This window comes from Salmo salar, unplaced genomic scaffold (genome assembly GCF_905237065.1).
Source record: "Salmo salar unplaced genomic scaffold, Ssal_v3.1, whole genome shotgun sequence".
NCBI classification, from domain to species: domain Eukaryota; kingdom Metazoa; phylum Chordata; class Actinopteri; order Salmoniformes; family Salmonidae; genus Salmo; species Salmo salar.
Window position 1 is genome coordinate 100,005 of NW_025549718.1, and position 22,279 is coordinate 122,283.

The following is a 22,279-nucleotide window of genomic DNA, read 5'->3' on the forward strand; positions in this document are numbered from 1 at the left end:
TGTGACGATGTGAGACGTTACTTGTCTGACTGTGACGATGTGAGACGTTGCCCCTCTGACTGTGACGATGTGAGACATTACCTGTCTGACTGTGACGATGTGAGAATTTACCTGTCTGACTGTGACGATGTGAGATGTTACCCCTCTGACTGTGACGATGTGAGATGTTACCTGTCTGACTGTGACGATGTGAGATGTTACCTGTCTGACTGTGACGATGTGAGATGTTACTCCTCTGACTGTGATCATGTGAGACGTTACCTGTCTGACTGTGATGATGTGAGATGTTACCTGCCTGACTGTGATGATGTGAGACGTTACCTGTCTGACTGTGACGATGTGAGATGTTACCTGTCTGACTGTGACGATGTGAGACGTTACTTGTCTGACTGTGACGATGTGAGACGTTACCCCTCTGACTGTGACGATGTGAGACATTACCTGTCTGACTGTGACGATGTGAGAATTTACCTGTCTGACTGTGACGATGTGAGATGTTACCCCTCTGACTGTGACGATGTGAGATGTTACCTGTCTGACTGTGACGATGTGAGAAGTTACCTGTCTGACTGTGACAATGTGAGATGTTACCCTTCTGACTGTGACGATGTGAGACGTTACCTGCCTGACTGTGACGATGTTAGATGTTACCTGTCTGACTGTGACGATGTGAGACGTTACTTGTCTGACTGCGACGATGTGAGACGTTACCCCTCTGACTGTGACGATGTGAGACATTACCTGTCTGACTGTGACGATGTGAGAATTTACCTGTCTGACTGTGACGATGTGAGATGTTACCCCTCTGACTGTGACGATGTGAGATGTTACCTGTCTGACTGTGATGATGTGAGAAGTTACCTGTCTGACTGTGACAATGTGAGATGTTACCCTTCTGACTGTGACGATGTGAGACGTTACCTGCCTGACTGTGACGATGTTAGATGTTACCTGTCTGACTTTGACGATGTGAGAAGTTACCCCTCTGACTGTGACGATGTGAGAAGTTACCTGTCTGACTGTGATGATGTGAGTCATCACCTGTATAACTGTCACGATGTGAGAAGTTACCCCTCTGACTGTGACGATGTGAGATGTTACCTGTCTGACTGTGACGATGTGAGAAGTTACCTGTCTGACTGTGATGATGTGAGAAGTTACCTGTCTGACTGTGACGATGTGAGAAGTTACCTGTCTGACTGTGACGATGTGAGATGTTACCCCTCTGACTGTGACGATGTGAGACGTTACCTGCCTGACTGTGACGATGTGAGACGTTACCTGTCTGACTGTGACGATGTGAGACGTTACCTGTCTGACTGTGATGATGTGAGACATTACCCCTCTGACTGTGACGATGTGAGATGTTACCCCTCTGACTGTGATGATGTGAGACGTTACCTGTCTGAGACATTACCTGTCTGACTGTGATGATGTGAGAAGTTACCTGTCTGACTGTGACGATGTGAGAAGTTACCTGTCTGACTGTGACGATGTGAGATGTTACCCCTCTGACTGTGACGATGTGAGACGTTACCTGCCTGACTGTGACGATGTGAGATGTTACTTGTCTGACTGTGACGATGTGAGAAGTTATGCCTCTGACTGTGACGATGTGAGAAGTTACCTGTCTGACTGTGATGATGTGAGTCATCACCTGTATAACTGTGACGATGTGAGAAGTTACCCCTCTGACTGTGACGATGTGAGACGTTACCTGTCTGACTGTGACGATGTGAGACGTTACCTGTCTGACTGTGATGATGTGAGACGTTACCCCTCTGACTGTGACGATGTGAGATGTTACCCCTCTGACTGTGATGATGTGAGACGTTACCTGTCTGAGACATTACCTGTCTGACTGTGATGATGTGAGAAGTTACCTGTCTGACTGTGACGATGTGAGAAGTTACCTGTCTGACTGTGACGATGTGAGATGTTACCCCTCTGACTGTGACGATGTGAGACGTTACCTGCCTGACTGTGACGATGTGAGATGTTACTTGTCTGACTGTGACGATGTGAGTAGTTATGCCTCTGACTGTGACGATGTGAGAAGTTACCTGTCTGACTGTGATGATGTGAGTCATCACCTGTATAACTGTGACGATGTGAGAAGTTACCCCTCTGACTGTGACGATGTGAGATGTTACCTGTCTGACTGTGACGATGTGAGAAGTTACCTGTCTGACTGTGATGATGTGAGAAGTTACCTGTCTGACTGTGATGATGTGAGAAGTTACCTGTCTGATTGTGACGATGTGAGAAGTTACCTGTCTGACTGTGACGACGTGAGACGTTACCTGTCTGACTGTGACGACGTGAGACGTTACCCCTCTGACTGTGACGATGTGAGATGTTACCTGTCTGACTGTGATGATGTGAGACGTTACCCCTCTGACTGTGATGATGTGAGACGTAACCTGTTTGAGACGTTAACCCTCTGACTGTGACGATGTGAGACGTTACCTGTCTGACTGTGACGATGTGAGACGTTACCTGTCTGACTGTGACGATGTGAGACGTTACCTGTCTGACTGTGACGACGTTTGACGTTACCTGTCTGACTGTGATGATGTGAGACATTACCTGTCTGAGACGTTACCTGTCTGACTGTGACGACGTGAGACGTTACCTGTCTGACTGTGACGACGTGAGACGTTACCTGTCTGACTTTCTCCATTCCCAGAGTGATGATGTAAGAGATGACGATCCACTCCTGCAGGGACGGCCAACGTTCCATCTTGACCAGGATGATGTAGTTGTACAAACACAGGTAGGCCAGGTAGGAGATCTGAGGAGACAATGAAAAGAGCTCGGAGCTTTTAGGAGAACATGTACACAAGACCAGAGGTGGGGGCAGCAGTGGCGTTTTAGGCCACAACACAAAGTGCCTTCGATCAATAATCACACATCTTTATATCACCTTTTGTTGATATCATATTATCATTATATTAAATAGTATTATATTATCTGTGGATAAGGTCTATTTGTCACCTCTGTGCTGATAGTCATTTCAAAACAACAAAATCAAGGTTTCACAAAAGTATATTTCAAAGTGTGTGGTGTTGAGAAATGCTTCCTAAATAACATTTCTTTTTTTAGTTGTATTAAAAGTCTACTTGCAGTGTTGAACCAGAATTTGGTGAAAGGAGTGTTGTAAAATTCATAGATCTTCTCTCCGATTGGAACTCTTCTCTTTTTTACAGTGCTTTCTTCCTCATCCGCCTTTCTGGACACTGCATCAGCATTCACTTCCTGAAAGCATGGTCGATAGAAACAACCGTCATGAATTTACATACAGGACTTACAGTACATTTGAATGTAGTATTAAATGTAAAGTAATATTAAGTATTATTAAAAAAACAGATAAACCAATCAAGCAAGCAACCCATCCACTGATGAACGACCGACCAAATCAATCAATCAATCAATCAATCAATCAATCAATCAATCAATCAATCAATCAATCAATCAATCAACCAGTCAGATGCTTGACTGTCAGTGTTCACCTTGCTGGATTTATTGTCATCGTCTTTGTCCTTCGCTTCTTCGTTCTCTGCTGGGGCTTGATATGTCACTTCTTCCCCGAGTCGAAAATCCATGAGGAGAATCGAAGGTGGGAAAATTATGCCAAATATCACCTGTGGGTCACAGAGATGAGAAGAAGGATTTCACTTGAATTGCTATATGTCTCAAGCACCAAAATGACACAAAACCACACATTCACAACCAGTTATTATTGTATTACATATTAATAAACCATCTATAAACCAATTATTAACGGGCTTTAACCTCCTTATAAATAATTAGCAAACCCCATTTAAAGTATACCTTAATGTAAAGTCTTACCAAGTATACTCAAATGCTTTACATTGAGTATACCTTAATGTAAAGTCTTACCATGTATACTAAAATACTTTACATTGAGTATACCTTAATGTAAAGTCTTACCATGTATACTAAAATACTTTACATTGAGCATACCTTAATGTAAAGTCTTACCAAGTATACTCAAATGCTTTACATTGAGTATACCTTAATGTTAAAGCTGCAATATGTCACTTTTTGGAGACTTGACCAAATTGACATAGAAATGTGATTATAGATCTGTCATTCTCCTTGAAAGCAAGTCTAAGAAGCGGTAGATCTGTTCTATGTGTACTATATTCGATACTTCCCGTTCTTAAGATTCATTTTTGCGTCTTTTGCTTTCGGTTTTGTACACCAGCTTCAAAACAGCTGAGAATAAAATATTTTTGCTTATGGAAAATATATTTCACAGCTGTTTAGAAGGTACACTGGTTTTCAATACTCTTGAGTGCTTGTTTTGTCACATAAACTGAAATTAGGCTAACTATTAGAATTTTATCAACCAGGAAATGGCGGAGTGATTTCTGCATAGTACACCTTTAAGTGTTACCTTAATGTAAAGTGATATAAAGAATACCTTATGCAAAGTGTAACCATGTTGACTAATATACTTTATATACAGTACACTGTAATGTGGTATTACCATGTTGACTAATATACTTTATATAAAGTACACTGTAATGTAGTGTTACCATGTTGACTAATATACTTTATATAAAGTACACTGTAATGTAGTGTTACCATGTTGACTAATATACTTTATATAAAGTACACTGGAATGTAGTGTTACCATGTTGACTAATATACTAAAGTACACTGTAATGTAGTGTTACCATGTTGACTAATATACTTTATATAAAGTACACTGTAATGTGGTGTTACCATGTTGACTAATATACTAAAGTACACTGTAATGTAGTGTTACCATGCTGACTAATATACTTTATATAAAGTACACTGTAATGTAGTGTTACCATGTTGACTAATATACTAAAGTACACTGTAATGTAGTGTTGTCACGTCCTGGCCAGTATAAGGGTTAATTGGTATTGTAGTTTGGTCAGGACGTGGCAGAAGGTATTTGTTTTATGTGGTTAGGGGTGGTGTTTTTCTAAAAAGGGCATTTGATTTAAGTATTCCGGGGTTTTTGGGCACTGTTCCTTGTTTACGTATTTCTATGTTGATGTAGTTAGTTGTATGTCTATGTTTGGTTAATTGGGGTGGACTTCCAACTGAAGGCAGCTGTGTGGTGTTTCCTTTGATTGGAAGTCCTATATTAGTTGGGTGTGTTTGTCTATTTAATTGTGGGAGATTGTTCCATGTATAGCATCAAGCCTTACAGGACTGTTTATTGTCGGTGTGTTTCTTTTGTATACGTGTTTATTTTGGGTTTTCCTTCTTTCCATATAATAAAGAAGATGAGTTTACACATACCTGCGGCATTTTGGTCCTCCTTAACCGACGACAACCCTGACAGAATCTCCCAACAACTAAGGACCAAGCAGCAGAAGAAAGGGGATTTCGAGTTGGACTAGCGGGAGAGATGGACCTGGGAGGAAGTTCTGGACGGGGCTGGACCTTGGCACCAGGCTGGGGAGTACCGTCGCCCACGGGAGGAAATTGAGGCAGCCAAGGCAGAGAGGCGGAGGTACGAGGCCTTGGACGCGCTGAGGGAGAAGCACGAGAGGCACCCCCAATAATTTTTTTGGGGGGGGCACACGGGTAGTTTGGCTAGGCCTAGGAAGAGCCGGAAGCCAGCTACCCGTGGTTATATGGAGGAGCGTATGAGGTGGAGAGCGCCATGTTTCGCTGAGGAGCGCACTATCTCACCCATATGCACGCACAGTCCGGTGCGCGTTATTCCAGCCCCTCGCAGGTGCCATGCTAGAGCGGGCATCCAGCCTGGTAGGAGGATGCCTGCGCAGCGCATCTGGTCGCCGGTACGCCTCCGAGGACCAGGCTACCCAACTCCCGCTCTACGCACGGCTACCATCAGGCCCCTGCACAGCCCAGTCCGCCCTGTAAAAGCACCCCGCTCGTGCAGGGCTACTAGTTCCATCCAGCCAGGACGGGTTGTGCAGGAGGTAAGATCAAGACCGCCTGTGCGCCTCCATAGCCCTGGGTTTCCAGCTCCTGTTTCTTGTGCGGACCCGGAAGTGCGTCAGCCCAGTCCGACTCGTCCTGTTCCCGCTCCCCGCACTAGCCTGGAGGTGCGTGTTCCCAATCTGGTACGTCCAGTACCAGCACCACGCACCAGGCTTCAAGTGCGTCATCCCAGTCCGACGTCGCTAGAGCTGCCCGTCAGTCAAGAGTCGCCCGAACTGCCCGTCAGTCAAGAGTCGCCCGAACTGCCCGTCAGTCAAGAGTCGCCCGAACTGCCCGTCAGTCAAGAGTCGCCCGAACTGCCCGTCAGTCAAGAGTCGCCCGAACTGCCCGTCAGTCAAGAGTCGCCCGAACTGCCCGTCAGTCAAGAGTCGCCCGAACTGCCCGTCAGTCAAGAGTCGCCCGAAATGCCCGTCAGTCAAGAGTCGCCCGAACTGCCCGTCAGTCAAGAGTCGCCCGAACTGCCCGTCAGTCAAGAGTCGCCCGAACTGCCCGTCAGTCAAGAGTCGCCCGAACTGCCCGTCAGTCAAGAGTCGCCCGAACTGCCCGTCAGTCAAGAGTCGCCCGAACTGCCCGTCAGTCAAGAGTCGCCCGAACTGCCCGTCAGTCAAGAGTCGCCCGAACTGCCCGTCAGTCAAGAGTCGCCCGAACTGCCCGTCAGTCAGGAGTCGCCCGAACTGCCCGTCAGTGAGGAGTCGCCCGAACTGCCCGTCAGTGAGGAGTCGCCCGAACTGCCCGTCAGTGAGGAGTCGCCAGAGCCGCCCACTAGTCAGGAGCTGCCAGAGTGGCCAGACTGCCCGGAGATGCCAGAGTGGCCAGACTGCCCGGAGATGCCAGAGTGGCCAGACTGCCCGGAGATGCCAGAGTGGCCAGACTGCCCCGAGCGGCCAGACTGCGGCCAGACTGCCCCGAGCGGCCAGACTGCGGCCAGACTGCCCCGAGCGGCCAGACTGCGGCCAGACTGCCCCGAGCGGCCAGACTGCGGCCAGACTGCCCCGAGCGGCCAGACTGCCCTGAGCTGCCAGAGTGGCCCGACTGCCTGGAACGGCCAGAACCGGAGCCACCTCCAGATATAGGTGGGTTGGGGAGGGGGGGTGTAGCACAGTGCTGTCGTTGACGGCAGCCACCCTCCCTTCCCTCCCTTTAGTAGGGGGGAATTTTTGTTTTGTTGTTTGGGGTTGTTGTTATTTTTTTTTAAGGTGCTTCCGGGGTTAGCACCTTTAAGGGGGGGGGGGTACTGTCACGTCCTGGCCAGTATAAGGGTTAATTGGTATTGTAGTTTGGTCAGGACGTGGCAGAAGGTATTTGTTTTATGTGGTTAGGGGTGGTGTTTTTCTAAAAAGGGCATTTGATTTAAGTATTCCGGGGTTTTTGGGCACTGTTCCTTGTTTACGTATTTCTATGTTGATCTAGTTAGTTGTATGTCTATGTTTGGTTAATTGGGGTGGACTTCCAATTGAAGGCAGCTGTGTGGTGTTGCCTTTGATTGGAAGTCCTATATTAGTTGGGTGTGTTTGTCTGTTTAATTGTGGGAGATTGTTCCGTGTATAGCATCAAGCCTTACAGGACTGTTTATTGTCGGTGTGTTTCTTTTGTATACGTGTTTATTTTGGGTTTTCCTTCTTTCCAAATAATAAAGAAGATGAGTTTACACATACCTGCGGCATTTTGGTCCTCCTTAACCGACGACAACCGTGACAAGTGTTACCATGTTGACTAATATACTTTATATAAAGTACACTGTAATGTGGTGTTACCATGTTGACTGATATACTAAAGTACACTGTAATGTAGTGTTACCATGTTGACTAATATACTAAAGTACACTGTAATGTAGTGTTACCATGTTGACTAATATACTAAAGTACACTGTAATGTGGTGTTACCATGTTGACTAATATACTAAAGTACACTGTAATGTAGTGTTACCATGTTGATTAATATACTTTATATAAAGTACACTGTAATGTAGTGTTACCATGTTGACTAATATACTTTATATAAAGTACACTGTAATGCAGTGATACCATGTGGACTAATATACTAAAGTACACTGTAATGTTGTGTTACCATGCTGACTAATATACTAAAGTACACTGTAATGTAGTGTTACCATGTTGACTAATATACTAAAGTACACTGTAATGTAGTGTTACCATGTTGACTAATATACTAAAGTACACTGTAATGTAGTGTTACCATGTTGACTAATATACTTTATATAAAGTACACTGTAATGTAGTGTTACCAGGTTGACTAATATACTTTACATTAAATATACCTTAATGTTGAGTGTCAACGTGTTCATTATTTGACTTTATAGTGTTACCAGTGTGTTAGCCTAATGTAAAGTGTTACCAGTGTGCTAGCCTAATGTAAAGTGTTACCAATGTGTTAGCTTAATGTAAAGTGTTACCAATGTGTTAGCCTAATGTAAAGTGTTACCAATGTGTTAGCCTAATGTAAACTGTTACCAATGTGTTAGCCTAATGTAAAGTGTTACCAATGTGTTAGTCTAATGTAAAATGTTACCAGTGTGTTAGCCTAATGTAAAATGTTACCAGTGTGTTAGCCTAATGTAAAATGTTACCAGTGTGTTAGCCTAATGTAAAATGTTACCAATGTGTTAGCTTAATGTAAAATGTTACCAAAGTGTTAGCTTAATGTAAAATGTTACCAATGTGTTAGCTTAATGTAAAATGTTACCAATGTGTTAGCTTAATGTAAAATGTTACCAATGTGTTAGCCCAAACATTACACACACATATTTTTATTATTATAACTGTTTAAATTCTGCATCTTTGGGAAAGGTTCATAAGCAAGCATTTCAATGTAAAGTCTACACCAGTTGTATTCTGTGCCTGTGATAAATACCATTTGATTTGATTCCAGGTTCAATGTTTGATATGACTGAGTTAGCTGAAGTTGGCTAGCTAGCTAGCAAGTGACAAGAACATTATCCAGCCGCATAGCAACCATTTTGTTTAGAACGGATTATCAGTCCTTTTGCATAGCAACTATGAGAAAATAATTAACGACTGGGTCCTGTCTGTAGCAACATGACCAAAATAAATAACATCCAGATTTTTGTCTGGACTATATCTTCTGGTGGAATAATGACATTTTATGAATTGACTTGTCTAAATATTTTTTTTGGGGGGGGGATATGTAATTCATTGTTATTTTAGTATGTTGGTAACAGATTTTTATAAAAGCAATAAGACACGGGAGGCAGTGATGTATCATGAATACAGTCACAGGTAAACGGGACTTGAACCCACCTTGAACCCGTTCCTCTTGCCCATTCTCAGACATCCCATCCACATATCAGTAAGTAGCATCTGACTGCAGGTGTGGGCGATAAAGTCTCTGTGCTTGGCGGCTACAGCCAGCTTCAGACAGGTGGAGTTACTCCAGTTCTTCAGCTGATAGGTCAGTAGTTTCATGGCCACCTGCTCATCGTGCTTATAGGACTGGTCTAGGAGCTCGTAGGCCAGCTGGCCAAACTCTCTGAGGAGGGAAAAAGGAAGATGTTGTGCTTAGATGGTCAGTTGTGGGTTTTCATCTAGGTATCAAATCAAATCACTGTTCATTTTAAGGGCATTTAATCAAAATCCTGAATACAATGTACAGAAAAACAGAGTGAGAAAAGCAACAAGACAGAAATCAACAACCAAGAAGCAGCAGACATCCAGAACAATGATACGGTAATGGGATGGATCAGAACAGTGATACAGTAATGGGATGGACCAGAACAATGATACGGTAATGGGATGTACCAGAACAATGATACAGTAATGGGTTGGACCAGAACAGTGATACGGTAATGGGTTGGACCAGAACAATGATACAGTAATGGGATGTACCAGAACAGTGATACAGTAATGGGATGTACCAGAACAATGATACAGTAATGGGTTGGACCAGAACAATGATACGGTAATGGGATGGACCAGAACAGTGATACGGTAATGGGATGGACCAGAACAATGATACAGTAATGGGTTGGACCAGAACAATGATACGGTAATGGGATGGACCAGAACAATGATACAGTAATGGGATGGACCAGAACAATGATACGGTAATGGGATGGACCAGAACAGTGATACAGTAATGGGATGGATCAGAACAATGATACAGTAATGGGATGGACCAGAACAATGATACGGTAATGGGATGTACCAGAACAATGATACAGTAATGGGTTGGACCAGAACAGTGATACGGTAATGGGTTGGACCAGAACAATGATACAGTAATGGGATGTACCAAAACAGTGATACAGTAATGGGATGTACCAGAACAATGATACAGTAATGGGTTGGACCAGAACAATGATACGGTAATGGGATGGACCAGAACAATGATACGGTAATGGGTTGGACCAGAACAGTGATACGGTAATGGGTTGGACCAGAACAATGGTACAGTAATGGGATGGACCAGAACAGTGATACAGTAATGGGTTGGACCAGAACAGTGATACGGTAATGGGATGGACCAGAACAGTGATACAGTAATGGGTTGGACCAGAACAGTGATACGGTAATGGGATGGACCAGAACAATGATACAGTAATGGGTTGGACCAGAACAGTGATACGGTAATGGGATGGACCAGAACAATGATACAGTAATGGGTTGGACCAGAACAATGATACGGTAATGGGATGGACCAGAACAATGATACAGTAATGGGATGGACCAGAACAATGATACGGTAATGGGATGGACCAGAACAGTGATACAGTAATGGGATGGATCAGAACAATGATACAGTAATGGGTTGGACCAGAACAATGATACAGTAATGGGTTGGACCAGAACAGTGGTACAGTAATGGGTTGGACCAGAACAATGATACAGTAATGGGTTCGACCAGAACAGTGATACAGTAATGGGATGTACCAGGGCAATGATACAGTAATGGGATGGACCAGAACAGTGATACGGTAATGGGATGGACCAGAACAATGATACAGTAATGGGTTGGACCAGAACAATGATACAGTAATGGGATGGACCAGAACAATGATACAGTAATGGGTTGGACCAGAACAGTGATACGGTAATGGGATGGACCAGAACAATGATACAGTAATGGGTTGGACCAGAACAATGATACAGTAATGGGATGGACCAGAACAATGATACAGTAATGGGTTGGACCAGAACAGTGATACGGTAATGGGATGGACCAGAACAATGATACAGTAATGGGATGGACCAGAACAATGATACAGTAATGGGTTGGACCAGAACAGTGATACGGTAATGGGATGGACCAGAACAATGATACAGTAATGGGTTGGACCAGAACAATGATACGGTAATGGGTTGGACCAGAACAGTGATACAGTAATGGGTTGGACCAGAACAATGATACGGTAATGGGATGGACCAGAACAATGATACAGTAATGGGTTGGACCAGAACAGTGATACGGTAATGGGATGGACCAGAACAATGATACGGTAATGGGATGGACCAGAACAATGATACAGTAATGGGTTGGACCAGGGCAATGATACAGTAATGGGATGTACCAGGGCTTAGTTTCCGAGGGTTGAATTGTGAACAGAAAAGCCAGCACCCTAAAGGACTATTCCAAGTTTGGGGTCAATAACATTTACAATGCTAATTTTCCTATTTGGAATTTGAGTTTACTTCCTGAATTTCCTCACTATCTCGACCCCAACACTGTTAGATTGAAACCTTTCTGCTAGCTAGCCCCTCACTAACTTGACCCCAACACTGTTATATTGAATCCTTTCTGCTAGCTAGCCCCTCACTAACTTGACCCCAACACTGTTAGATTGAAACCTTTCTGCTAGCTAGCCCCTCACTAACTTGACCCCAACACTGTTAGATTGAAACCTTTCTGCTAGCTAGCCCCTGTCATGACTTTGGCCTTTTTTGGTACAGGGAGGACAGTTGACCCCTCCCTTTTGCACCCAATCCACCCTGTGTGTAAAGGGTCGTAAAAACTCTAAAATTCCAGGAGAGTCTCTGGCCACATGGCCCATAGAGAGACACAGGAAATTCTTCCAACTCATAGAATTGGAGAGCCAAGCGACATTTTGTGTTCTGGAGAAGGTATGGAAGATTGGTGAAGAATCCAGCTACGAACTGATCCGCTTGGTACAATTGTGTGATACTCAGAAGAGACAATATAGCCATATTACCATAAAACTGTTTATATAATAGCATCATAATGGTTGTATAGAATGTATTAATAAGGATAAAGCTTTTGTAAGACATTGAGATGCTATGTACTGATGTAATGTGATAGAATTGTATTTCTGTAACCAAATCTAACTCAGTCATAGGCACACCCCCAGGGACCCATACAGGACCAGGCGTCATTTGACAAGCTGTTCTATGGGCACTATAAAACACCCCCTGATTCACATTTCTTGAGACCAGGCCTACACTCCGTTGGCTAATAGGTTTTACCTTCCAATTCCTCTACTGAAAGTGAACCATACCACGTGGTTAACTTTTAGACTATTCATACTGACAGAATAAGAACAAGTCTTTGATATTAATTATTAGTCTGCAGCTAAGTAAATTATATCATTGAACGCGAAGACCAACGAAACAACCATTCGATGACGACATTAATGAATGTCGCTTTGAAAGATCCATTCTAACCGAGAGAGAGACTCTCCATCAGAACTACTCTCCAACAAGAATCAGAACGACACACTGAGCGTAAATATATATTGATTGCAATTGTTCCCGAATGAGTGAGCCTTCAATTGTCAATTGTTAATATTAATGAACTCTGTGTGCCACAGCTGACCTTTTATGATCCATTGTTCAACAGGCCGACCTGCCTGTTTAGCCCACAAGGGCACATTCCTCTACCAATCCTCTGTGACGATAGTTGCTGTTTGTATGTTTTTCTGTTAATTACTTAGTGTAGTAAATAAATGATTTTAAGACAATTGATGTATGGATGATTTTAGTAAAGACTGGGTTCGTGCAGATACAACAATTTACGACGTTTGGAATGAGACTGGACTAGAGGTAAAATACACCATTGAAACTAGAAGATAATCGGCCTATACTATAATATAATATAATATTATAGTACAGGAAAGTTATATTAGGAGAATTATAGCTTTGTAATCTGAATATTCTCCTTGGTGCCCCGATCTCCTAGTTAATTACAATTAAACGATTAATCAGTTTAATCGCGTGATAATAATTACAGGGAGCTAATTGATAAACATATCTTCCGTTTAATGGTACTCCCAAAGACACGACACCCCTCACTAACTTGACCCCAACACTGTTAGATTGAAACCTTTTTGCTAGCTAGCCCCTCACTAACTTGACCCCAACACTGTTAGATTGAAACCTTTCTGCTAGCTAGCCCCTCACTAACTTGACCACAACACTGTTAGATTGAAACCTTTCTGCTAGCTAGCCCCTCACTAACTTGGAATTGTTTTCCAGGTCCTGGAAAATGTCGTCCACCAGTTCACTCTGAGACGACTCGTGGGCCATGGCCTTGTACAGCTTACAGGCCACCAGAGCTTTGGCCATGGCCTCTTCCCCCCGCTTCCACAGGAACAGAGCCATCTTCTGGCGCTTCATGAGAACGGCCCACACCATCAGCTCATGGAACGGGTACTGGAAGCGGCAGACCTCTGGGTCGTCCACATCGATGTCGATCTCTTCCTCCTTCTTCTTCTTCTTCCCTTTACTCTTGCCCTTTCCTCGTGGCTCGTCGTCCTGGTATGAATCAGATGGACATTAGAAATATGAAGTATTGGGTGTAGGGCGAATCTTAACTTCACTTCACTGAAGTCAAATGTTTACTTAGACATGCATTGATACCAATGGAAGACTAAGTGTATTATCCCCTGTATACAGAAATTAATTCAAGTGGTTATTGTATTGGTATGGATGATATTGTAATGAAACAGCAGGGAGCAGGCCTCGAACCTTCGACCTTCTAGCCCGAAGTCCAACGCGCTATCGACTGTGCCGCAAAAACATGCTCGTGCAGCAGAGTCGATTTCCGCGCTTATGAACCCAGGGTCGTTACAATATGTAAATATAAAATTGCGCTAAATAGAACAGCGGTGCTAATTAGAACAGCGTGCTAAATAGAACAGCGGTGCTAAATAGAACAGCGGTGCTAAATAGAACAGTGGTGCTAATTAGAACAGCGGTTCTAAATAGAACAGCGGTGCTAATTAGAACAGCGGTGCTAAATAGAACAGCGGTGCTAAATAGAACAGCGGTGCTAAATAGAACAGCGGTGCTAAATAGAACAGCGGTGCTAATTAGAACAGCGGTGCTAAATAGAACAGCGGTGCTAAATAGAACAGCGGTGCTAAATAGAACAGCGCTGCTAAGTGAAAGACAAATGAGACTCACCTCCAGTCCTAACATTTTTAAAGCTTTCGGCTGTGAAACAAAACAAGGGAGGTGGACAGCATTAATTAGCATGATTAACAGTAGCATTCATGTTAGCGTTAACATTATATATTATTATTATATTATTAAAGTTATTATTACACTGAACAAAAATATAAATGCAGCACGCAACAATTTCAAAGATTTTACTGAGTTACAGTTCATATAAGGAAATCAGTCAATTGAAATAAATTCATTATTTATTTCAAATAATGTGCTTCTACATCTGCGTTGCTTGCTGTTTGGGGTTTTAGGCTGAGTTTCTGTACAGCACTTTGTGACATCAGCTGATGCAAAAACGGCTTTATAAATACATTTGATTTGATTTGATTTGATTCAAATCATTAGGCCCTAATCTATGGATTTCACATGACTGGGAATACAGACATGCATTGGTTAGTATCTGGTGTGACCGCCATTTGCCTCATGCAGCGAGACACATCTCCTTCGCATAGAGTTGATCAGGCTGTTGATTGTGGCCTGTGAAATGTTGTCCCACTCCTCATTAATGGCTGTTCGAACTGGAACAAGCTGTCGTACACATCGATCCCTAGCATCCCAAACATACTCAATGGTTTACATGTCTGGTGAGTATGCAGGCCATGGAAGAACTGGGACATTTTCACAGATCCTTGTGAATGGGGCAGTGCATTATGATGCTGAAACATGAGGTGATGGCGGCAGATGAATGACACGACAATGGGCTTGAGGATCTCGTCACGGTATCTCTGTGCATTCAAATTGCCATCGATAAAATTCAATTGTGTTTGTTGTACGTAGCTTATGCCTGCCCCATACCATAACCCCACCGCCACCATGGGTCACTCTGTTCACAACGTTGACATCAGAAAACTGCTTGCCCACACAACGCCATACATGCTATCTGCCATCTGCCCAGTACAGTGGAAACTGGGATTCATCCGTGAAAAGCACACTTCTCCAGTGTGCCAGTGGCCATCGAAGGTGAGCATTTGCCAACTGAAGTTGGTTATGACGCCGAACTGCAGTCAGGTCAAGACCCTGGTGAGGACGACGAGGACAGAGATGAGCTTCCCTGAGACAGTTTCTGACAGTTTTTGCAGAAATTCTTTGGTTGTGCAAACCCACAGTTTCATCAGCTGGTCTCAGACCATCCCACAGGTGAAGAAGCCTGCTCAGGCGTGGAAACACGTGGTCTGCAGTTGTGAGGCCGGTTGGACGTACTGCCAAATTCTCTAAAATGACGTTAGAGGTGGCTTATGGTAGAGAAATGAGCATTCAATTCTCTGGCAAGACATTCCTGCAGTCTGCATGCCAATTGCACGCTCGCTCAAAACTTGAGACATCTGTGGCATTGTGTTGTGTGACAAAAGTGCACATTTTAGAGTGGCCCTTCATTGTCCCCAGCACAAGGTGCACCTGTGTAATGATCATGCTGTTAAATCAGTTTTTTGATATGCCACACCTCTCAGGTGGATGGATTATCTTGGCAAAGGAGAAATGCTCACTAACAGGGATGTAAACAAATGTTCGCACAAAATTTAAGAGAAATAAGCTTTACGTGCGTATGGAAAATTTCTGGGATCTTTTAATTCAGCTCATGAAAAATAGGAGCAACACTTGACATGTTGCGTGCATATTTTTGTTCAGTATATTATATTCAGATCTGTAAAGGGAGTATTTCTCCTCACTCTTTTTAACCCGTAGAGGTTGTTGTAGAGGGTGCGGAACTGCTTTCTGGTATAGTTACAGCGATAAGCCCCGCCCATCAGGAACTCCAGGACCAATCCGATATCGATCAAGGTGATCTGGTAATCCGGTGGAAGATTTCCCTGAAACACCAACCAACCATCATCATTATACTGTTACTGTTTTCACCTTATATTACATTTTTCTTACTACGTTAGGTAACACTTTACTATAGGGGGTCAATATTAGGTAACACTTTACTATAGGGGTATACATTAAGTAACACTTTACTATAGGGGGTCAATATTAGGTAACACTTTACTATAGGAGGTATACATAACACATTTATTAAACCAGTCATAACACCTTTATAAAATCAGTCATAAAACCTTTATAAAACCGGTCATAACACCTTTATAAAACCAGTCATAAAACCTTCATGAAACCAGTCATAACACCTTCATGAAACCAGTCATAGCACCTTTATAAAACCAGTCATAACACCTTTACAAAACCAGTCATAACACCTTTATAAAACCAGTCATAACACATTTATATAACCAATCATAACATTGTCATTGACTCCCTCTCCAAATAAAGGTTGAATAATAAAATAAACAGTACCTTTTTAACGTCTCTAACTACAAAGTGCAGTGTATTTGTTGGGCCCAGCCTCTGTAAAAACAAACAACAAACAAATAATGACAACAACAACAAACAAATATTCACTCCGCATCGCTGAAGTTCATATAATGTTGACTAATAACATAAAATGACATAGAAGGCTAAAGGAGCAGTCTCTCTCTCTCTCTCTCTCTCTCTCTCTCACTCTCTCTCTCTCTCTTTCTTTCTTTCTTTGGATTATAGAGAGGGCATTATGAACCTATTCTTTGAAAGAATTCCCCCAAAATATTGATTCTGTAATCATAACTGAAATTCAACACAGAGAACACGGTGGCAATGGTTTTTCTCATCAGATGTATTGATCTGGTTTTGCCACGCAAACATCTAATTCTCAACAATATACTTCATGGATTTTTCTATATACTACTAACATGTATTTAGAAGCAAGGTTGGGGTCAAGTCAATTTAAATCATGTCCGGAAGTTAACAGAAATGGAATTGACCCCAACCCTGTTAAGAGCTATTGATTTAGGAGATATCAAAATGGCATCTATCTATCTATCTATCTATCTATCTATCTATCTATCTATCTATCTATCTATCTATCTATCTATCTATCTATCTATCTATCTATCTATCTATCTATCTATCTATCTATCTATCTATCTATCTATCTATCTATCTATCTATCTATCTATCTATCTATCTATCTATCTATCTATCTATCTATCTATCTATCTATCTATCTATCTATCTATCTATCTATCTATCTATCTATCTATCTATCTATCTATCTATCTATCTATCTATCTATCTATCTATCTATCTATCTATCTATCTATCTATCTATCTATCTATCTATCTATCTATCTATCTATCTATCTATCTATCTATCTATCTATCTCACCGTGTTGTATAGTTCCTCCAGACGAGGGATGGTGAGGAAGTGGTGGATGTTGACACCGTTCTCTATCAGCAGCTTGACGAAGTCCACCCTGTCCAGCACCAGGGCGTCCATCATGGCCTGCTCCAGAGAGTTCACCTACAGTAGAGAGAGACACATTAACCATAACCCTGTCAAGCACCAGGGCGTCCATCATGGCCTGCTCCAGAGAGTTCACCTACAGTAGAGAGAGACACATTAACCATAACCCTGTCAAGCACCAGGGCGTCCATCATGGCCTGCTCCAGAGAGTTCACCTACAGTAGAGAGACACATTAACCATAACCCTGTCAAGCACCAGGGCGTCCATCATGGCCTGCTCCAGAGAGTTCACCTACAGTAGAGAGACACATTAACCATAACCCTGTCAAGCACCAGGGCGTCCATCATGGCCTGCTCCAGAGAGTTCACCTACAGTAGAGAGAGACACATTAACCATAACCCTGTCAAGCACCAGGGCGTCCATCATGGCCTGCTCCAGAGAGTTCACCTACAGTAGAGAGAGACACATTAACCATAACCCTGTCAAGCACCAGGGCGTCCATCATGGCCTGCTCCAGAGAGTTCACCTACAGTAGAGAGACACATTAACCATAACCCTGTCAAGCACCAGGGCGTCCATCATGGCCTGCTCCAGAGAGTTCACCTACAGTAGAGAGACACATTAACCATAACCCTGTCAAGCACCAGGGCGTCCATCATGGCCTGCTCCAGAGAGTTCACCTACAGTAGAGAGAGACACATTAACCATAACCCTGTCAAGCACCAGGGCGTCCATCATGGCCTGCTCCAGAGAGTTCACCTACAGTAGAGAGACACATTAACCATAACCCTGTCAAGCACCAGGGCGTCCATCATGGCCTGCTCCAGAGAGTTCACCTACAGTAGAGAGAGACACATTAACCATAACCCTGTCAAGCACCAGGGCGTCCATCATGGCCTGCTCCAGAGAGTTCACCTACAGTAGAGAGAGACACATTAACCATAACCCTGTCAAGCACCAGGGCGTCCATCATGGCCTGCTCCAGAGAGTTCACCTACAGTACTGGAGAAACCAGGAAGACAGTAGAGGAGACAGTTAGGCTATGGATTACCACCACAGACAAGTGGGGCCTGTCCAGGAGGGGGCAGCGTTACAGAATGTTAAAGGTCCAAATGAAGCCGTTTTTATCTCAATATCAAATCATTTCTGGGTAACAATAACTTGATCAAAATGATTTTAAAAAAATATAAAAAAAATAAACAAAATTAGCTTCTTAGCAAAGAGCAATTTCTCAATCAAGAATTTAGCGAGGACTGTCTGGGAGTGGTCTGAGTGGGGAGGGGAAAACGGAATACTTGCTGTTATTGGCAGAGAGGTTTGGGAACACTCTTTCTTATTGGTCTATGAACTCGTTTACCACCTGGTGATGTCACCAGACAGGCCAAAACTCCATCACACCAAAACAGGCTGAATTTTCAGGCGGTCTTTTCAAACAGCTCTGTACACTAAAAGGATATTATCATAAAAAAGAAATCTACATTTCCCAGTATTATTCCAACCTCAAAATGTGTAAATATATATAAAACACCTTTAGGATCAGTGTCCAGGAAGAATAAGTCCTCATTAAAATATGAAATTAAAGAGTTGACTTGCATTACCCTCTACATAACTGCTTCAGATAGAAATGTATTGTGTATTGATATGTTTGAGGGTTGAATACAGTGTATTGATATGTTTGAGAGTTGAATACAGTGTATTGATATGTTTGAGAGTTGAATACAGTGTATTGATGTGTTTGAGATTGAATACAGTGTATTGATGTGTTTGAGAGTTGAATACAGTGTATTTATGTGTTTGAGGGTTGAATATAGTGTATTGATGTGTTTGAGGTTTGAATATAGTGTATTGATATGTTTGAGGCTGGAAATATAGTGTATTGATATGTTTGAGGCTGGAATATAGTGTATTGATGTGTTTGAGTTTGAATACAGTGTATTGATATGTTTGAGGAATGAATACAGTGTATTGATATGTTTGAGGGTTGAATATAGTGTATTGATATGATTGAGAGTTGAATATAGTGTATTGATGTGTTTGAGAGTTGAATACAGTGTATTGATATGTTTGAGAGTTGAATATAGTGTATTGATATGATTGAGAGTTGAATACAGTGTATTGATATGTTTGAGGGTTGAATAAAGTGTATTGATATGTTTGAGGGTTGACTACAGTGTATTGATGTGTTTGAGAGTTGAATACAGTGTATTGATGTGTTTGAGGGTTGAATATAGTGTATTGATGTGTTTGAGGGTTGAATATAGCGTATGGATATGTTTGAGGGTTGAATATAGTGTATTGATATGTTTGAGGCTGGAAATATAGTGTATTGATATGTTTGAGGATGGAATATAGTGTATTGATGTGTTTGAGGGTGAATACAGTGTATTGATGTGTTTGAGGATTGAATACAGTGTATTGATATGTTTGAGGGTTGAATACAGTGTATTGATATGTTTGAGGGTTGAATATAGTGTATTGATATGACTGAGGGTAGAATATAGTGTATTGATGTGTTTGAGGGTTGAATACAGTGTATTGATGTGTTTGAGAGTTGAATATAGTGTATTGATGTGTTTGAGAATTGAATATAGTGTATTGATATGTTTGAGAGTTGAATATAGTGTATTGATGTGTTTGAGGGTTGAATATAGTGTACTGTGTTAATGCCTATCAATAATCAGTACTGGTTATTTATTTACCCAGTTGCGTAGCTCCAGCTTCCTGGGGTCCGTCTCTTCCGGAGGTTCGGGTTTGGCCTTACCTCCTTTGCCCTTCTTGACCCTGGACTTCCCCTTCCCTGCCCCAGCACCTCCACCGCGGGCTGGGACCGGGCTCTTAGGCTGTACCTGGGATGCCGTGGTGCTGGCCGCCTGGGAGGTAACACAGGAGGAGGAAAGCCCTTGTTGACCCAGTTTACATGGAGCTTTTACAGTACCTGCAATGGTGGTTGTTGTCTCACCATCACCGTTGGATAGAGGTTCAGGTTGTGTCCTAAATGGCACCCTATTCCCTGTATTGTGCACTAGTTTTGACCAAGTCCCGTAGGGCTCTGGACAAAAAGTAGTGCACTATGTTTGGAAATTTGATGCCATTTGGGTCAGGTAAAATAGTTATTTTGGAATATGGGCAGTTTTTCTGACTTGAGGTCTGCAAGTTGAACTCTATTTAAGCCGTATTATGCACCCTTTACTCTCACCCATTGATGTCAATGAATGATTTAGGTGAAAGGTCAAGCTGCACGCGTTTATCCGAACTCTGAATCAGGCCCTGTTAGACCAGCATGGTAATGTTCATTACAACTCTGAATCAGGCCCTGTTAGACCAGCATGGTGATGTTCATTACAACTCTGAATCAGGCCCTGTTAGACCAGCATGGTAATGTTCATTACAACTCTGAATCAGGCCCTGTTAGACCAGCATGGTAATGTTCAGTACAACTCTGAATTAGGCCCTGTTAGACCAGCATGGTGATGTTCATTACAACTCTGAATCAGGCCCTGTTAGACCAGCATGGTGATGTTCATTACAACTCTGAATCAGGCCCTGTTAGACCAGCATGGTAATGTTCATTACAACTCTGAATCAGGCCCTGTTAGACCAGCATGGTAATGTTCATTACAACTCTGAATCAGGCCCTGTTAGACCAGCATGGTAATGTTCATTACAACTCTGAATCAGGCCCTGTTAGACCAGCATGGTAATGTTCATTGTGTATCCATGTGTTTCCCAAGTTGTGTATGCACTTACGCTGCCACTCATGGGCCAGTGGTGACCGTAGACGAAGATCTGGCTCCTAGCGATGTCCACTCTGTTCCAGGCCAGGGCTAGACTCAGCTGGTCAGGGGCAGAGGCATTGGTGCCTACAATCAAACACCAACAAGGCTTTTTGGTTTAACCTTGAAACGCTTCACAGCTGTTCTATAGACTATGGCTGGGATTCAATCAAATGTTTCAATCCCAGCATTCAGCTGTTCTATAGACTATGGCTGGGATTCAATCAAATGTTTCAATCCCAGCATTCAGCTGTTCTATAGACTATGGCTGGGATTCAATCAAATGTTTCAATCAAAGCATTCAGCTGTTCTATAGACTATGGCTGGGATTCAATCAAATGTTTCAATCCCAGCATTCAGCTGTTCTAAGTCAGTGGTGTTATGAGTGAAGTAAAAAAGCAGAAGAACAGTTCGGTGTTCTACCCAGGTTACCTTTGAGCAAAGCCGTCAGAATGGACATCTCGATGTCCTGTTGGCCCTCTGAGCCCATACGAAACACAGTGATCTAACAGGTCCATGAAAAAAAAAACACAACAAAGACACTTGTAAAGGGTCAAAGGTCAACTCTCTTTTTCAGGGATTCAGTGCATACTTTGGAGTGTGTCGTTTGCAGGGCCTGTACTTGATTTTTGCTTCTTCAGAACACAGCTCTTTTATTTAAACTCCTGTTTTTCATGTGACAGAAACGCTTATACTAATGATATTGAATGTGTTTTTAGGACGTATGGCACTCTCTCTTCAGGCATTTCTTCTATGTTAAATGAAGGAGTGGGCCTTTAAACGGCATTACTGGGGAGTGTGTCAAAGGTCAAGCACG

At 42.7% G+C, this 22,279-nt stretch overlaps 1 protein-coding gene across 1 annotated transcript; it reads right to left on the reverse strand.

Annotated features, from left to right (window-relative positions):
• Nucleotides 1-2,665: 2,665 nt before the first annotated feature.
• LOC106587998 (transient receptor potential cation channel subfamily M member 1) lies at nt 2,666-20,651 on the reverse strand (the record flags this gene model as incomplete). Its single annotated transcript, XM_045713483.1, has 15 exons — nt 20,625-20,651; nt 20,389-20,559; nt 18,472-18,525; nt 18,316-18,369; nt 18,162-18,215; nt 18,004-18,057; nt 17,850-17,903; nt 17,611-17,745; nt 16,704-16,754; nt 16,082-16,222; nt 14,373-14,402; nt 13,426-13,721; nt 9,258-9,486; nt 3,513-3,644; nt 2,666-2,794 (listed from the first exon to the last, which is right to left on the reverse strand). Coding segments are annotated over exons 1-15 (1,611 nt in total), but the record flags the coding sequence as incomplete, so codon positions are not given.
• Between the last annotated feature and the right edge of the window lie 1,628 nt (nt 20,652-22,279).